Source organism: Vombatus ursinus, unplaced genomic scaffold, assembly GCF_900497805.2.
Source record: "Vombatus ursinus unplaced genomic scaffold, bare-nosed wombat genome assembly UNPS02014816.1, whole genome shotgun sequence".
In the NCBI taxonomy this organism is placed as follows: Eukaryota; Metazoa; Chordata; class Mammalia; order Diprotodontia; family Vombatidae; genus Vombatus; species Vombatus ursinus.
The window spans coordinates 3,150,803-3,169,794 of record NW_020954594.1 but is presented as its reverse complement, the minus strand read 5'-3'; the positions used below and the strand labels follow the sequence as shown (position 1 = coordinate 3,169,794).

At 43.1% G+C, this 18,992-nt stretch overlaps 1 protein-coding gene across 1 annotated transcript in view; it reads left to right on the top strand.

The window, feature by feature from the left end:
- Positions 1-18,992, top strand: part of SORL1 (sortilin related receptor 1) — a 216,807-nt gene that overhangs the window by 148,801 nt on the left and 49,014 nt on the right. Inside the window, exons 22-25 of the mRNA XM_027835471.1 lie at positions 7,599-7,772; positions 9,344-9,457; positions 15,430-15,552; positions 18,509-18,628. Of these exons, the coding sequence (XP_027691272.1) occupies positions 7,599-7,772; positions 9,344-9,457; positions 15,430-15,552; positions 18,509-18,628 (531 nt within the window). The remainder of the gene's footprint in view (positions 1-7,598; positions 7,773-9,343; positions 9,458-15,429; positions 15,553-18,508; positions 18,629-18,992) is intronic.

The window sequence follows — 18,992 nt, the reverse complement described above, 5'->3', positions numbered from 1 at the left end:
TATATATATATATATATATATATATATATATATACATATGTATATATATAAAATGATTATTATTATTATTATGCTATTATTATTTTACAGATGAGGAAAGTGAGGCTGAGGTTTTTTTTTTAAGTGACTTGCCCAGGGTTACACAGCTAATGAGAATCTGAAGCAGGATTTGCACTCAGGTTTTCCTGATTCCAGGTCCCACACCTGTCTACTGCACCACCTACCTGCCTTCCATAAGAAGCTTATGAATTTTGTAAAAGAAGCTAGTGTTCGCTTCATCCTCACATTACCCAATTATCCTTTCCCCCTCCTCACCTCTGCCTTTTAGAATCCCTGGCATGCTTTCAGACTCAGCTGAAATATGATCTCCCCAGGTGCTGGTACCTTTCCCTCTAAGATTACCTTCCAAATAACTCTGTATCTTGTGTATATGTTCATGTTGTCTCCTGTATTAGAATGTAAGCCTCTGGATGGCAGGGACTGTTTAGTTTATTCTTTGTAAGTGCATAACAAATGCTTGCTGCGATCTCCTCTTTACTTATCTGGGCACTCATGCTGCCTCCCCTAGAATGTAAGCTCCTTGAAGATAGGTACATCTCTGTATCCCCAACACCTAGCATAGTGCCTTGCACATAATAGGCACTTAATGTATTCAACTCAACAAAACATTTATCATTCCTGTCCCTTTGTTACTCTTAATGAGTTTCTTAGAAGAGAAAGTTAATCTATCCTGGCATTTTTTTTTCCTTTTTCTTTTCTTTTCTAGGAAATTGGGGTTAAGTGACTTGCCATGGGTCACACAGCTAGTGAGTGTTATGTGTCTGAGGCTGGATTTGAACTCAGGTCCTCCTGACTCCAGGGCAGGTGCTTTATCCACTGCGCCACCTAGCTGCCCCCCTATCCTGGCATTGTTGACAGAAAAGCTGTAGATCTGTTTATGGGTATGGAACATTCTTTCCTTTAAAATCAGATGTGCTATGAAAGGCATGGAATCTGGATGGCCATAGAAGGGACTGTCTTTGAATACTCTAGCCTTAGCTAGACAGTGGCTGACACAGGCTGGATGCTTTTCCAGATGGGCATTGAAGGATGTAAAGCAAAGGGTGGAGGAAAAGCCCCAAATGGGCCTGGTGAAAACACTGTCTGGCTCTGTTTCATGATCTTATTAAGCTCTCTTTAAACATCACAGGGGGATAAGAGCATTAAGTGGTTCCTGAACAAGGGAAATCTCTGCAAGGCTATTTATTACACAAAGGATGGTGACCAGCTGTTCACTGTCTCCCTCAAAACAGAACTAGAGGAAATAGGCTAATAGAATAGTAGCAGGAGGGTTGGGGAGTTAGAAATAAGGAAAGGCATTCTCATAGTGGGGGTTGCAAAATTCAGTTTACCGAAGGAATATCATTCCTGAGGTGCCTTTAAAACCAAAACACATTCCATCATTCTAGGCCAAGTTCAGTTTGGGGAACAGAGAGGACAGCCATTTCCAGGCAGTAGCTGCTGACTCAGAAGTCATTAGGAACAGGAGGATGGAGAGGAGAAAAGTGAAAGCTTGACGTATACTCTGAGTCATCATAGCCATCACTACAGGGCTTACTTAGAGTTTGGCTTCAGCCCAGCACAGAAGGATTCAGAAGAACAAATTCCCATGGGTGACTCAAGGTCAGAATGGAGGAAGGATGTCCTGGACTTCCTCCTGATGTCTGGCACAAGCTGGCCACTGGCACAGAGAGGACATGACATTGTCCAGCCTCTGGATCTTTCTGAATCCAAAGCTGTGGTGTGCATATAGGTGGGATTCACTTGTGCCTGATAATACTACAGACTGTCTCCAGGTGCTCATTTCACAGGTCCTCTGAGTTAACCTGAGAGAGGCACAGAAATTGTCAGAGGCTATTGAGAAAACAACAACAACAACCACCCAAAACCAAAAACCTTTTCATTGATCTTTCAGGGGAAGGAGAGGGAGGGATATGATTGAACCCTGCTTTTAAGTTCATAGCTTGAATCCCAGAGTTTCCCTCTGACATGGGGTAGCTTGGTCTTCCCAGTGAGAGGAGGAGAATCCGGAAATTCTATCTCATCCACAGAAGCAAATCTTCCATCTCACAAATAACTGTTCAGAAGGATGTGTTTGACAAGCATTTGGCAGGCAGGCTTTTAGATATCCTTGTTCAGATGAAGTCTGTGGTCTTTGACTCCCTACTTCTCTGAAGACCTCATATAAACAGTTCCAGCACCGCTTGAATGCCATTATTCTGGTGTGATCTAAGAAAAAGTTGCTGAGGGAATTGGTAGAGTGCACTTATACTAACTCCAGCTGTAGCACAGGCAAGCCTGCCTTTCTCACATTGGGGGTGATTTCGTCTTTATACTGGAGAAAGCAAACTTGGATTACACTAAGGCAGCAGTTCTCCAACTCCTGGGGGTGGGAGTGGGGTGGGTGTTCCTGAGACCCTTTCAGGGAGGGTCTGCAAGGTCAAAGCTAGTTTCATAATAATACCAAGATGTTTTAATTTCTAATATGGTAAATGCTGATAGATATAGCCTACGTGAACAAAAGCTCTGGGGGGTAGAAGGGGGGCATCTTCAGCAATTTTAGAGTTACTACCAAGGTGGGGGAGTATCCTAAGACCAAAAAGTTTTAGAACTGCTATACTCTAGATTGTTATTATGTGTGTGTGAGGAGGGGGTGGGTGGGGGATGCAGGGGTGATGTCTAAGGTGGGGAGAAAGCGACTGGATTTATAGTCATTGTTCTGAAATCAGAATGTTTAAAGGATTCAGTATGTATATGTCCATCATGCAAACTTCCTCAGCAACCTTTCCTTGCATAACACTAGAAATAATGACAGTTCTGCAATTGTTTGTGTTAAGTTAGGAAAGCAGGGAGTCCAAAGACCCTGGACTTCATCTGGGTTGGGGGAGCAAGGACTGTGATCTGGAAGGACCTCAGAAGTTAGAATAGTCATGTCAGTGGTCAACTTTTGATCCTCACAGCAGCCTTTTGAGGTGTGTAGCATAGGTATTATTAGCCCCATTTTTCAGACAAGCAAACTGAAGTTCAAATAGGCTGGGGTCTCATGATTCATGTCAAAGACTGTACTTTAACCTGCTTTTCTCACTATGCCATCATGATGCAGTTTATCTTGGATGTCAGTCCCTTATCAGAGATATTTGATGTAAAATCTTTCCTCTCCTCCCCTCACCCATTGATACCTTCTCTTCTTAATTTAGTTGCATTAGTTTTATTCATGAAAAAGCTTTTCCTTTCACAGTCCAACCCTGTATAGAGGCTTCTTCTTTATCATCTCTGATAAGTATTCATTTGGTTTCAGCTCGAAGACCGCTAGGGATGGATCACTCTAGACCTCCTGAGGTAGCTCAATCTATTTTGGGGGCAGTTTTGATTTTAAGGAGGTCTCTCTGCTTGTAATAAGCCTGAATCTTCCTTTCTCTAATGTCCACCCGTTCATCTTTATTCTAGCCTCAGGGGTCAAACAGCACATGACTGTTTCCTATCTCACAATACAGCCTTTCAAATCTTTGAAGACAGCTATCCTGACCCTGCCTATATCTTCTCTTTTCAAAGCTGAACAGCCTGCTTTTCTGACTGATCCTCATCCTAGGGCAGCACAGTTTGAAATCCCCTTATGATCCTGTTCTCCCTCCCATGGACCTGCTTCTGCTTGTCAGGATATTGATGAAAACAGAGCTGACTCTCAAAGCTGCGCTGAACTGGCTGATAAGAGCAGAAGATAACAATATTACCACCTCTCTTGTCCTGAGCAGCCCAAGATTATATTAGCTTTTTTTTAGGTTCGCTCTCAAATATCGATGCCTATTGAGCCTGGTACAGATTTGTAATTTTGAACTGATAGCATACTAAAGTCATCAGTTCATCTTCATGTCACCTGGGCACACCATTTCCTTTTTTAAAATTTAAATTAAAATTTTTTCAATGAACAAAAATGTTATTTTCTCTCCTTCCCACTTCTCTTCCTGTTGAAAAATAAAACGAAACTGTTACAACAAACAGGCGTTGTCAAGCAAAACAAATTCCTTCACTGGCCACATCCAAAAAATTATATGTGTTTTAGTTTGTACCTGGAATCCTTCACCTTTAAGTTCTGTGGAATCTTGGAAGATGCTCAGAACAGTGGCTTGCTCCTCAGCTCCTCCCTGAGGTCACGATTGGAAAGTTCATTCTTTACCTTCTGAGCCAAGTTTCATGTGGTCAAAGCATTGCAGTCAGTCAACCAGCACGCATTTATCAAGAACCACCAGAACCCTGTGCTAGGAACTGAGGATAGAAAGGAAAAAAATGGACGTGTCCTTGGCCTCAAGTTGCTCACATGCTATCAGAATATTGGTCCTATAGTGACTGTTCAGAAGAGGTCAGAAGGATCCTGTTCAGTGATTAATAGGGAAGCCATCCCTCTGCTCAGATCACCCTGCTTAGAACGTTTTCCTCTCCAGGACTCTATTCTTGACTGAGGCCACAGGCAATCTTGATTGTCTCTGTCTGGTCACCACTTCACGCCATTACAACATAACCATGGGTGAGCCATATTACCACCCTGAACTAAATAAGCAGGCAACCTTTTAATGCTAGTCAGCCTACCCTAGTTGGTTCTGGCTTCCTGGCATACAGGAGCTGCTTCTGGTTGCCAGTACAGCTCATCCTCTTTCAGAATCATTTCCCATTCATAGGCTAGAAGGCTAGTCTGCTACTCCTTTGGAGGGGCATCAAGAGTACTGTGGAATTCTTAATAAAAGGATCTGAGTTTGAGTCCTCATCGATTGGCACTTGCTACCTGGGTGACAGTGGGCAAGTGAACTCTTGGAGTTTCAGGTGCTTTATCTGTAAAATGATCTGTGAGGACCTCCCGGGTATTAAATTCTGTGACTCCATATCTTCTGCCACGATCTGGGTTTGAATCCTAGTTCTATGACCTTATGCAAATCATTTAAAATATCTGGGCCTCAGTTTCCTCAACTGTAAAATGAGTTAGATCTCTAAGGTTCTTTCTATCAATAAATCTTTGATCCTCAGATAATGCTAGCACAAGATGCACAGTCTTAGACACCAATTGCTGTATGTTATTACTGTCATTACTGAAATTAGCCTGGTCTTCACACATTTCAGCTGTTTGGGCTTTGCTGTCAGTCAAGTACATCATTAAGATCTGTTATTGGAATCAAACTTCTTGGGCATGTGACAAGTATAGAACCATTGCTTTTTTAATCTATACCAGTATATAATCAACACTTCATTTAATGCGTTTGTTAATTTCAGGTATTTGGTGATAAGCTGATGGTTTTTTTTGCCTGTGTGTACATTGATATGATTTAAAATAACCATCTATATATATTTTTTAAAGAAACATTTCAGAATTTCTACATTGAGTTGAGTGTTGTCGCATTCAATGCCTTTACCTTGAGAGGCTTTTTGCATTTATTTCAAACTCTGGTGTTATTGTTTTAACAGCAAATAAGCCAAAATACCAGGCACGTGTCTTTATGCTCCCATTTCATGCTGTTATTCTTTATTTTGTTGCTTTTCAAAAAGATATCAATTTCCCATTTTTGGTTGATGAAGTTAATATTATTGACTGCCATTAATTAGGCCATTGTTTTTTAGTGGGCTTTTTTTTCTTTCATTTTGTCATTTTTCATTTCTTTTGTTTCTTTCTCACTCTTTTTTCCTCAGCTGCTCTTGTAACAAGTGACATGTACATGAAAAGATTGCCTAGAGTGAGCGAAGTGTGCAACCATGGCGCACTGGCCCATGTGGGGATCCAACCCATGACATTAACCCCCCTTGGGCATTGTGCTGTCTAAGCAACTGGAAATCCTACTCTAGCAATAGACTAATTTCTGATTGCCCAAACACTTTGGGCTGTAACTTCCATCTTGTTAGTCTCAGCTGTTCCTTAAATGTTTTGGGTTTCCTTGTTTTTGGGATATTATCAGTTACTTCACTCTCCACAGCATGATCCTGTCTTTTGATGGAAGCAACATTGGCCACCACTGCTGTTTCACCTTTTCTCCTCTTTCTTTTTTGTCTAACCAGTTAAAAACTCCATTGTGAGATACCATCATACTCACAGGATAGCTGAACCTTGTTATTGTTAGCAGATTACTATTAAAGCCAGCTGTACCAGAGCACATGATTACTATTACACCTGGGGTTGATTCTCAAGCCTGCACAGATTGGGTTTGTGTAAATGTTTGAGGACCAGCCTCCCATGACTTTATGTGCAGGAGAAGACAGGGAGTGGGGTCTGTGGGAGTGGGGCCTACCTGCCCCCTCCCCATGTCTGGGGTCTACCTGCACAGTAAAAGGGGTGTCATAGGAATATGGCAACAACCTAATTTGATGCTCTGATGGGTAAGCTAATATTTACTAGCTGTGTAACCCTAGACAAGGCATTTAATTGCCTTAAGGCTTCTCATTTGTAAAATGGATTAAAATAATACTTCTACCACCCATCTCATAAAACTATTTTGAATGAAAGTGCATTGTAAATTTTAAATTGCTATGTAGATGTGATGTATTGTTATTTTTAAGTTGGGCTCTAGGAAAATATGTGGGTGTTAAACAGCAGGAGGTTCCTCTCTCCCTTTGTATTTTGGGAACAATATTAATAATAGATCACTTTATATAATGACTTAAAGTTTGTGAAAAGTTTTATGAGATAAGCACCACTGTTCACTCTCAGTTTACAGATGAGGAAATTGAGGCCTAGAGAGGTTAAATGAACATCCAGGATCACACAGCTAGTAAGTATTTGAGGCAGGATTCAGATTCAGGTGTTCTTGAATTTCGTCGTCTTCCACGTGTTTGTGATATGCTGCACTTCAGAGGAGAACTGAAGAGACTATTAATAATTATCATTATAAATACTACCAAATTACAGTTACCCCTTCCACGTCTCGACTTTCCCCATTGCAGTTCTGATATATCATGGGTTAGCATAAGAAATTAAATGGGAATTTTTGGGTGTTTTGCAGAAGCTGCAGACAACGTACGAAGGCTAGCGGATGACACAGAAAGAGTTTAGAAACTCAGAAGTGCATAAAATATATGCACAGTATTGCATAATGTCAACATATTTTTTTCTTTTAATGCCATAATGATTCAGACTTCTTCTCTGGTACAAAGGGAGGGCCACAGAGTTTTGCGTGGATTTTCCAGATCACAGGGGCTCTGTGCCCCTATCCCCCAGAAGTATTTCTGTAACACAATCTAAGCTATTTGGTACACTTCATTTAGACCAGAAGCTGCTTAATTACACTAGCAGTGAATTTCTTGAATTGAAAGTCTGGCAGCCCAGTATTGTGCAAAGAAGACTGAAGAAAAGGTGGGAGACTTAGATTCTAATCTAGTTCTTCTGCTTTTAAGCTGTGTGACTTTAGGAGAGTCACTTAACTTCTCTGATCTGCCAGATGAGGGTGGGGTTGGGCTTCATATCCTCTTAGTGTGACCACCCTTGTCTGGGCAGGACTTGGGAGCATCAGGGGACCCCAGATCCCATTCATCATCCAGTTTCATTTAATAACTAACCACATTGCTACCTCTTTTCCTCCACCCAGGAAGCAACGCCTGTGTATCCAAGCCCTGCAACCTGCTGTGTTTGCCCAAAGCCAACCACAGCAAGAGTTGCAGGTGTCCTGAGGGTGTATCCAGTAGCGTCCTTCCATCGGGGGAGCTAAGGTGTGACTGCCCTCGGGGCTATGAGCTGAAGAATAATACCTGTGTCAAAGAAGGTGAGAGGTCCCTTTGGGTCTTCTTTGGCTTGACTCCCTTCTCTTCCTCCCCTTTCCCCCCCAACCTTTTCCCCTTGTTCTCAGAATCTTATTAGGGTAGCCTTAGGGTAAGCCTCAGTTTCCAAATCTGCAGTACTTACCTCCCAATCTCAAACAACCTGGAGCTGTTCACCCCCAAAATGAGATCCCTGTTTTCAAATATTGTGCTTTTCTGTTTAATGTCAGAATTAGGCGCCTAATTTTTCCACTCTGACCCCTGACCTTTTTAATATTCCTTCCCCCAACCTCCCTGGCTAGATGGTACCAGTTCTGCTTCGAACAATCCATCTCACCTGGCCGTTATTTCGTTATTTCGAGACAGCTCTGTTTCACTGCAGACTCCCCAAAGTGTCATTGTCAGTGTTTACAAAAGGCCTCGGGGTCCAAGCCCACTGTGGACTTTGCCTCACATTGAGTTCCAACCTCTGGGTCTCTAGTCCAGTCTCTGTGCACCTCTCTCCCTTCCCCAGCCCTTGTGTTGCCATGACAACGAGCTGACCGGTCCTTTTCCTGATGGGCCCGTGTTGATGTCCTAAATTCCTCCTTTGCATTTGCCCCAGGTGGTGTTTTCTTTGTAATCATAAGCTCCCTTCTCACAGCAGTCTTAGAGGCTGGGCAGCTAAATACACAATGGCAGTACTTTAGACCCTTTCCTAAGAAAAATAAATAGGAAAAAAAACGACAAACTTTTTTTTTCCCACTGAAAAAGAGTCCATATTCTTGGGTTCTATATGACATCTCAAAGGTATTTGAAATAGAACAGTCAGAATTAACAGCACATTTGGGGTATAAGGAATATCCTTTCAGTATCTGTTCTCAGAACACAACCTGGCCATTGATCAAATGGCTGGTGATACAAAGATCTCCATGTGTTGCATCAGCCCAATTTCTTTAAAAAAAAAGTACATTTTTTTTTCTGTGTAGAAAGTAGAAAATACTTGTTTTATTTTTGAAAAAGTCGTGTAAGAAAAAATAATCAATATATATAATAAATTCAGAAATCACTATAGACAAAAGCAAAATAATCCAGTAAGTTAATAGATTGAATGTTTTCTTAAATATAGGATGGTCTGGGTTCCCATTAAAGTGTTGAATGTGAGGATAATCTTTCCCAATATTATTATAGGGGCTTTGGTTTTCACTCATCCCACTGGTCTTGTTAATCATCTTGGGTGTCCTTGTACCCTTTCTTGGTTTCTTTTTCTTGTTTTGCTTTTCATTAAGAAGAAACAAAGAAATATGTTCCCTGCCCTCTGAGTGTGTCTGTTCCCACCCCCACCCCCCAAAGTTCTGTACTGGTCCTGGGGTAAAGATGAGAGAGAAAAACCCCCAAAGCACAGCCCTCCCTCACTTAAATCCAATTCACTTGCATGCCATGGCATCACCTCCCTGATATCATGGTCCCCTTGGAGAATGAAGGACAAACAACAACAAAAACCCAAAGACCTGTGGTTCTGTGCACTGGACAGTAGTGATGACCGTGATGCTTGGTCTGTTTTCCTACTTCCCTCCCCCGATCACCGATCACTCAGAAAACACATGCCTCCGCAATCAGTATCGCTGCAGCAACGGGAACTGCATCAACAGTATTTGGTGGTGTGACTATGACAACGACTGCGGGGACATGAGCGACGAGAGGAATTGCCGTGAGTCACGGGGCGTGGTTGGGCTGGTGGTTTCCCATCTTTTCATGGGCTTGAATTTCCAAGGGACAGGGGTTAGTTTTTCTAGGCTTACGATTCAGGTTGTAGCCGCCTGGTGGAGAGCGGTGTGCTTTTCAGGTAACTGTTGTTTCTGCTGTCAGATGGTCAACAAGCATCTAATTAAATACCTAGTGGCTAGCGCTGGAGATATAACAAAATGCAAAAACAATCTTTGCCCTTAAGGAGTATACACACTTTCTATGCAGGTAATTAATTACCTAGGCTATATGTACAGAATCAGTGAAGGTGGTGAAGATAATCTGAATGAAATGTTGATGTGTTTCCCCATTCAATTATGCCTTTTGTACAGAAATAATAGCATTCTTAAAATAATAACAAATTAATAATTTACTGAAAGAGATGTATAACATGAGCACAATGTAATAGAAACTGTAGTGTAGGAATCGCAGTGTAGGATGGACTCTGTTATAACTAGTTTTGGGACTTTGGGCAAGTACCTAATCTCTCTGGGGTTTAGTTTCCCCCTTTGTAAAATGAGAGTATTAGATGAGGTTGAGCCCTGAGACCTGTCACAGCTCCGGATTATACTTAGATACCACTTCCTTAGTTCAAACAGCATTATTGGCCACTATTTAGTTCAGTTTATAATAGTTTCTTGTTTATCAAGGGAGATATGTGGCAGTTTTTCATCTTTTTCAAATATTTGACCTCTCAATGTCCAAATTGTTTTTTTCCCCCCCAATTTCACCATAGTACCAGCCTTTACATCTCACTTAGCAACAGCCTGAAGTGTTTTAGATGGTTATTTTCATTCTGGTTATATACTGCTGTTGTCATTATTATGGGCTATGCAGCCCTAGACTCTTAATGCTCTAGGCAACTCCGAGAATGCATGTTGCAGAAAAGGTACTATCCTGCATTGGCATAGGGAGTGGGCTCATGTGGAAGTCCCCTAGGCTAATGAAACCACTGGTCCGTCGCTATCCTTAGAGTGGAAAATGGAGCTGGCTCTGACCTTTTCCTGTTTTGGTTGAGACACCACATCCCAATAGGCCTTGCTGGGAAACAGGAGCTGGGGCTGAGGCTTCCTTATCAGGGAAATGGTAACCCTCTGCTCGTCATTTGAAACTGCAATTAGTGGAGGCCAGGGAAGCTAGAGGTAATGAAGGTGAGGAGATTAACTAAGCAAGGTGGAGAAAGTGATGCCTGGAAACCAAGATAAATGTTTATCTACGCCACCCATGGACTACATTCCTTATCCCAGTCAGTGGAAAAGTGATGCTTATTGAGATAGAACTGAGTGTATGTTTCGTCAGCAAATGGCCGGAACACCTGGAGTAGCTCAGGCCCCTGCCTCTGTGCCCTCTGGGGTGTTCAGTGAGACAGTGAAAGAGGAGCTGAGGGTTGGTCTGGAGGGAAGCAGGGAGGATGCTCTCAGGAGATGGCCTCCCCTCTCTAACACACACCCTCAGCAGGAAAGTGCCAGGCACTTGAGCATTGCAAGAGCATCTCCTTCACTCTTGTCATTTTGTATTCAGGCTCTGCCTCCCACTCACATCTCAATTACAGAGAAGCTATGGAGCCCCAGATCAGAGCTGCCAAAATGTCTACACGGGCTCGCTCCCCCGCAGCCTCGCCCACCACTGCCACTAGGCCCCTAGCCAGCAGCATGCTGCTCATCCTGGTTTGTTGTCTCTCCTTCTATAGTCTCACTGCTCATGGTGGAGAGAGTCATTTGCCATCTGGGAACAGCCAACTTCCTCAGCCTTCTCCAGGAATAGTGTCCTGGCAGCTCCTTTTATATATATATGTAAAAAAATGAAGCAGTCCTTTCACTCAGCGGGCTTACAGTCTACCAGGGGAGACAAGTACAGATATGAATATAACGAGAATAAACACAGGTTAATTAGAGCAGGGCCACTAGCATTTGAGGGGAATCAGAAATCACACCATGCAGAAAGTGGTATCTGATATGCATCTTGAAGGAAGAGAAGAAGTCTGCCGAGAGAGAGTGAACTTCATGCATGGGGCATGATAATCAGTGCAAGTTCTGGAGAGAGGAACTGAAACACTGTGTGTGAGGAGCAAAAGAGCTGATTGGGCTGGATTGAATTGTATGAGAAAGGAGAGTAATAGTCGGTCAGTAAGTCTGGAAGGGTAGGTTGGGGCCAGGTTAGGAAGAACTTTAAAAACTAACTGGGAAAGTTTATGTTTATCTGAGAGGCAATGGGGATGGAATTTATTGAGTAGAGGAGTCACATGATAAGATCTGGGCTTAAGGGGGAAAAAAAAAACGCACTTTGGCAGCTGTGTAGAGAAGGGACTCAACAGACTATTGCCCGAGGACCAGATCTGGCCCGCCTGCTTTTGTGCAGCCCATGAGCTAAGAATCGCTGTTCATTTTCATTTTTTTTTAATTAATTTCTTTTGGTTTATCAACAATTACTTCCATAAGCTTTTGAATTTTAAATTTTTCTCTCCCTCCCTTCCCACCTCCTTCCCCAAGGCAGCGTGCAATCTGATGTAGTCTATAAGATACATTTCTATTAAACATATTTTCACATTAGTGATGTTGTAAGGAAGAATTAGAACCAACAGGAGGAACCATGAGAAAGAGAAAACAAAACAAAACAGAAGAAAAAAAATAGCAAATAGTATGCTTCAATCTGCATTCAAACTCCATAGTTCTTTCTCTGGGTGTGGGTAGCATTTTCCATCATGAGACCTTTGGAGATGTCTTAGATCCTTGCATTGCTGAGAAGGGCTAAGCCTATCAACATTAGTCATCACACAGTGTCGCTGTTACTGTGTACAACTTTCTCCTGGTTCTGCTCACTTCACTCAGCATCACTTCATGCAAGTCTTTCCAGGTTTTTCTGAAGTCCACCTGCTCATTATTTCTTATAGCACAATAGGTATTCCATTACATTCATATACCATAACTTGTTCAGCCATTCCCCAACTGATGGGCATCCTCTCAATTTCCAATTCTTTGCCACCACAAAAAGAGCTGCTATAAATATTTTTGTACATGTGGGTCCTTTTCCCATTTGTATGATCTCTTTGTGATACAAATGTAGTGGTGTTATTGCTAGGTCAAAGGGTATACATATTTTTATAGCCCTTTGGGCATAGTTCCAAATTGTTCTCCAAAATGGTTGGATCATTTCACAACTCCACCAACAGTGCATTAGTGTTCCAATTTTCCCACATCATCTCCAACATTTATGATTTTCCTGCTTTCCACATTTCCAATGCTTTGTCATGTTGGCCAGTCTGATAGGTGTGATGTGGTACCTCAGAGTTGTTTTGATTTGCGTTTCTCTAATCAATAGTGATTTAGAGCATTTTTTCATATGACTATAGATGGCTTTAATTTCTTCATATGAAAATGACCCACTCATATCCTTTGACCATTTATCAATTGGGGAACATTGTTCATTTTCAAATGCAGTAAAGCTTAATTTTAAAATGCAAAAATCATTTTTAGTTAATGGGCTATGCAAAGACAGGGGCTGGATTTGGCCTGTATGCTGTAGTTTGCAGCCCTTGGTGTAGGGGATTGACTGGAGTGGGGAGAGACTTGAGACCGGGAGACCAGTAGATGGCTGTTGCAGTTATTATCTAGTTGAGAGGTGCTGAGGTTCTGAGCTAAGATGGCGGCTGTGTGAATGGGGGTGGGGTGCAGATGCAAGAGATGTAAAGGTAGAAATGGCAAGATTTGGCAACCGATTGGCTATGTGGAGTGAGGGAGAGTAAGAAAGAGATGAGGTGATATTGTTACAAACCTGAGAGGCTGGAAGGACAGTGGTGCCTTTGATGGAAAGAGGGGAGTTTAGGAGGAAAGATAACGCGTTCTTTTTTAGACATGTTAAGTTTAAGATGTGGCTGGCACAAGTTTCAATTGTCCCATGGGTTACTGGTGATATGAAACCGAAGCTCAAGTGATGAGAGATTGGAACTGGACGTGCAGGTTTAGGAGTTACATACTTGGAGGTGGTAATTAAGCCCATGGAAGCCAGCGGGATTGAGTGAGAGTATAGAGAGACGAGGTTCCTGGACTGAGCCTTGCAGGCCATCCACAGTTAGGACTGTGTTGAGCCAGCGAAGGAGACTGAGAAGTTTTCCTACAGGTGCTAGGAGAACCAGGAGGAAGTAACGACACAGAACCCCAGAAAGGAAAGAGCATCCAGGAAGAGAGGGTGGCCATAGTGTCAGGTGCAGCAGATTGGTCAAGAAGGAGGAGGACAGAGCAAAGTCTGTTGGATCCAGCATTCGAGGGACCACTGGGAACTCTGGAGAGAGCAGTTTGAGATTGAAAGCCAGACTACAAAGGTTTGAAGACTAAATGGGAGGAAAGGAAGTAGAGGCAATAAATATTGTCATCTCTTTTAGGAATTTGGCTGAGAAAGTTAGAATGATAGCTTGAGGGAATCATAGGTTCTAGTTAAAGTTTTTGAAGAATGGAGCAGACTTGGATGCCTTTGAAGGCAATAGAGAAGGACTGAGTAGAGAAGGTAAGTAGGTAAGATCGAGGTGACAGCCCTCTGGTTAAAATAGAAGGAGATGGGATCAAGGGCACCCCATTTTCAGAGACTAGGAGAGAAGATGTCAGGCGGTTTTGAGATGAAGAGAAGGGGAAAAGAGGGAGCTTATGTTTAATGGCCTCAATTTTCTTAGTAAATTAAGAGACAAGATCCTTAGCTGAAAGAGTAGTGGGAAGGGAAGGTATGGGAGGCTTGAACAGAAGATTTGGAATAACTTCTTTGATGAGTGAGATAGTAAATAAAGGACGAATAAAAGGATTGCCTTGTTCAGTGAAGACTCAATTTTAGTTGAGTAACATGGATTTACCCAGTCAACACTGTTCTGCAATTTCATCCAGCTCAATTCATCAACACATGAATACGACCAGAGGAAGCAGATAGTGAGAGTACCTCAGGCCTGGGGTTTGGCGAGTTATGAGTGATAATAAAAGTTGGGTGAGGGATTCCAGAGTGGAGTTGGTAAATTTTAGCATAGAGATTAGGAAGAGCAGAAAGTGAACTTAGAGTAAAATGAAAGACTGAGAAAGTACCTAAAGTTGGAGAGATATCAAGAGTTTGTGAACAAGGAAATGGAATAATTGTGAGATCCATGATGTGACTGTATTTGTGTAGTTGAGATGGGTGGAGGAGTTAGGTCATGGCACGTTTGAAAGCACCTCTGCTAGGATATTGAAATCCCCAGTGATAGAGCAGGAGTTGGGGAAGAGAGGAAGACAATGAGCCAGGCACTGGACTCCTTAGGCAAGAAGGCAGCTGATATACAGTTGCCACCATGATGTGAATAAAGTGAAAATGGGGGAGAAATTGCTGAGCAATGACAGGAAGGGGAGATCCTGGAAATGAATGTGGGAAGCAAGGAGTATTCCAGCTCCCCCTCCAGAAACGGGTTGGGATTGGAGTGAAGATGTAGTCGGTGCTGGAGAGGATGGTCTGGGATGCAGGGAAGGGAAGTCAGCCCTCATTGAGTGCGAATAAATTGAAGGAGCATGGGAGAAGGTTGGTGCACAATGGAGTGGTTTGTGCACTATAGAAAGATGATTCCAGAAAGCAGAGTTAAAGGGCGGAGCGGGGTTGTGTTGGACAAGGGGTAGGGCAGAGTTGAGGAGGAAAGAGATGAGAGAACAAGAGGTGAAAGGTGAGAGAATGAGACATAGGTAGCTGGTGATTGAGTAATCAGGGACGAGAGAAATAGGTGGTGGGAGCCTTAGGGGTAGGAGTGGACAGCAAATGAGCTATGATGCTCAGTCTCCAAGGGGTGTCATTGCCTGGCAAGAGCCAACGGTGTAGAGCTTGTGTGCTTCTCCAGGGCCGGTTGAGTGGGGATGGGCAGGGTGGGCAATGTTGCCCCCAGTCACACCACCTGACTCATTTAACTCCTCCTCCTCCTTGTGCCTTCTTTCCTCTCAGCCACCACTGTTTGTGATCTGGACACCCAGTTCCGATGCCAGGAGTCTGGGACTTGCATCCCACTGTCCTACAAATGTGACCTGGAGGATGATTGTGGAGACAATAGTGATGAAAGTCACTGTGGTAAGGGAAAAGCAGAGGGCTGACTTGTGAAGATCCCACTGACATAGACCATGTCTCCCCACTTGAAATAAAGACTATCTTGGGGTTGTTGGGTAGACAGAGAGGGCTTCCAACATCTGGTCCAGAATCTGCTCTGTTCTAATTAGATAGCCTGTTTCCATGCCCAGATTTAAAACCATTTTACTACCCACACAGCTGAGAGTTAACTGAAGGGTTTTTTCCCCCATTTCGTCTGACTCAGGGTTTGTGCTCTATCCATTGCGCCACCTAGCTGCCCCCAGAATATTACAGGGCTTCCTAATTGAGATCTACAGTCTCTCAAAAAAGTAGAATATAATCTTCTTGAAGGCAGGGACTATTTCATTTGTCTTTGTAGCAGTATTGCCTGCCGCAATGCTTAGCACATAGTAGGTAATTAATTTCAGCTTCTTGTTTTGTTGATTGATCCACACTGGAAAAAAACCAAGTCACTGAATATGCACGTTGCCCAGATTGTAACATGAAGGACAACCCATTAAGATATTCCGTCAGTATAAGTATATATCTTGAACAGACGTTGCAAATGGACCCTGAGTAAGGACCAGAATATTTAAGAGGCAGTATGGTGTATGGATGGAGTGCTAAACTTGGAATCAGGAAGACTTGGCTTTAAAAGCTGCCTTAGACACTTACTAGCTGTGTGGTTCTGCACAAGTCCTTTGGCTTCTAGGTGCCTCAGTTTCCTTATCTATAAAAGGAAAGGGTTTCAATGGCCTCAGAGATTCCTTCTAGCTCTAAATATATGATCCTATGAATAGGAGAAAGGAATGGGGCTAAATCATATTTGGGAAATTATGCAGCTTTGTAGTTTCGCTGAATTTGAACTATTCCCTGCCACTAAAGGCCATCTTTTGTTAAAAAGTGGTTTCCTGGTGATGCTCTGAATCATGGAACACCACAGTCTCTGATGGATCAGAATCATGGGGTTTCTATAGGGCAGTGGAGAAGCATATAACAGGTATAAATATGCTGACTTGTACGTCTAAGGAGCACATGCATAGTTGAAGTGGTGTAAATCATATCATTGAAGATAGTGTTTTTGGGGTAGGATGTAGGCTAACCAAGATGAGGGATAAACAGATGGACAGCCCAAATGATGCTCTGCTATCAATGAAATAGGGGGGAGAAACAAATGGAGAGAAAGCTCCCTCTCGCTTCCTCATCATGTTGGGTGGTCTTTGTATGGCAAATTTCTAGAGATGGACAACATGCAACATTGTATAGGGGATCTTGTGCTGGATTTTTGTAAGGAAGACCTGGGCTCAAATCTTACCTCAGATACTTATTAGCTGTGTTGTTACCTTTGACAAGGCTTTGGTTCTCTGTGCCTTAGTTTCTTCATCTGTAAAATGAGGAAGTTGGATGGCCTCTCAGTGGCCTCTAAAATGCTTCCAGCTAAAAATCTGTGATTTTAAGAGTTACTTGGGTAAGAAGGTATGGATCCTACATGGCAGCTAGGTGGCACAGTAGATAGAGTTCCGGCCTTGGAGTCAGGAGGATCTGCATTCAAATCTGACCTTAGACACCTGACACTTAATAGCTGTGTGACCCTGGGCAAGTCACTTAACCCCATTGCCTTACCAAAAAGGGAGAAAAAAAAAAAGAAGGTACGGATGGATTGAAATCTGGACTGGTAGAGGGATATCCACTTGAGGAGATGGAGCACCCATCAGATGGTTGGTTGAATGGATCCACTTGGTGCCAAGCCAAGCCTCTCGGACTCTTCTCCCGTGGCACCCACCTCTTCCTACCTCCTCCTCTTGCCTTAGCAGGGCCACTGCAATAGGACATTTGCAGAGTCTGTTGTAGTGCAGTTATCCTACTTATAGTGTGAAGAAGTATTAGTGTGTATAATCTGTATACATAGAATAATCGTTCAGTAAGTGTTTACAGGTCCCCTACCCGTGACAGTATGCTAAGGGTTGGAGATACAAAACAGAAAGTGAAGTAGTCTTTGCCCTCAGCGAACTTATATTCTATTTGAAGATAACAGCAGGTACACAGGTGAATGCAAAATACGTACTAAGTACCTGGGGGTGAGTGAGGAACTAGCAGCACTCTGACCTATCTGTGAGGCTCTGGAAACACCTGAGGCGAGCAAGGTGTGTGGACCAGGAGCTCCCAGCCCCACATTAGGTGCTACCTCACTCCATTCTCAGGTACCTGGGGACACAGGTAACATGTTTAAAAAAACAATCCTCAGTCATAGTATACCTAGTCTGCCTTGAGCTGACTCAGCATTGTTCTTTCCCTTTTACTCTCTGCGCCCACCCTGGGTGCTTTCTCCCCATTGTTAGGTTCCCCTATCCAAGGTGACTTTGGGGGAAGAATATTTCTCTTCCCAAAGCACCTTGAGGGCAGAGATTGTATATCACTCCCCAGCTTGTTATAGTTGACATCACAGTATCCAGGTTGATCTTTACAAGCAGTTGTATTGATAATTCCTGAAGAGGACAAGCATTGTCTTCTAACCCACTTGTTCTTGAAGTATCTCCTGTTAGACAGTACAGGTAAAAAGCAATACCCTAAGAAGCAGTAGGGCAGGGACTCATGCTTGACACCCCCTCCGCTTCTTTCTTCCACACTCCTGACACATGGTGGCATCCTGCTGTTTGGTAACAAAGGCCCACAGCTTATCAGCTCTTTTTTTAATAGTAAGGAGTGCATTGCCCTTAAGGGATATGGACAGTAAATAATTTCAAGACAAATTTGTATAAACTCATGGAGAATAGATCTTGTAATGGGGTTTTCTTGAGGAATTAGAAAAGGTTAGGCTCATCTTGAACCCATCATGAAGAAGAACTGTGCTCTAATGGAACCTGTCTGGGAGACAAAAGAGTTAGCATGGGGTTCATTAGTCTGACCTGATCAGAGATTATTCTTGTTCTCATTTCATTGTCCTGCTCTCTTCCTTTAGAAGCTCACCAGTGTCGAAGTGATGAATTCAACTGCACCTCAGGAATGTGCATCCGTTCTTCCTGGGTGTGTGACGGGGACAATGACTGCAGGGACTGGTCGGATGAAGCCAACTGCACAGGTGAGTGGCTCGGGGACCAAGGACCTGTAGGTGTCCTTGTTTGTCAGTGGTTCAAAAGGCTTAATTCTCTCTCCTCTCCCCACCAAGGGGGAAAAAAAAAGTAGAACAGAGAGACTAGGACTCGGGTGGGGGAACCTGTGGCCTCGAGGCCTCATGTGGCCCTCTAGGTCCACAAGTGCAGCCCTTTGACTGAATCCAAATTCAATTAAAGGGCCCCACTTGAGGACCTAGAAGGCCATATGTGGCCTTGAGGCCTCAGGTTCCCCACCTCAGGACTAGGTTGTGTATTCCAGAATGTGAAATCTAAACATTTGTACTGTGTGTGTGTGTGTGTGTGTGTGTGTGTGTGTGTGTGTGTGTGTGT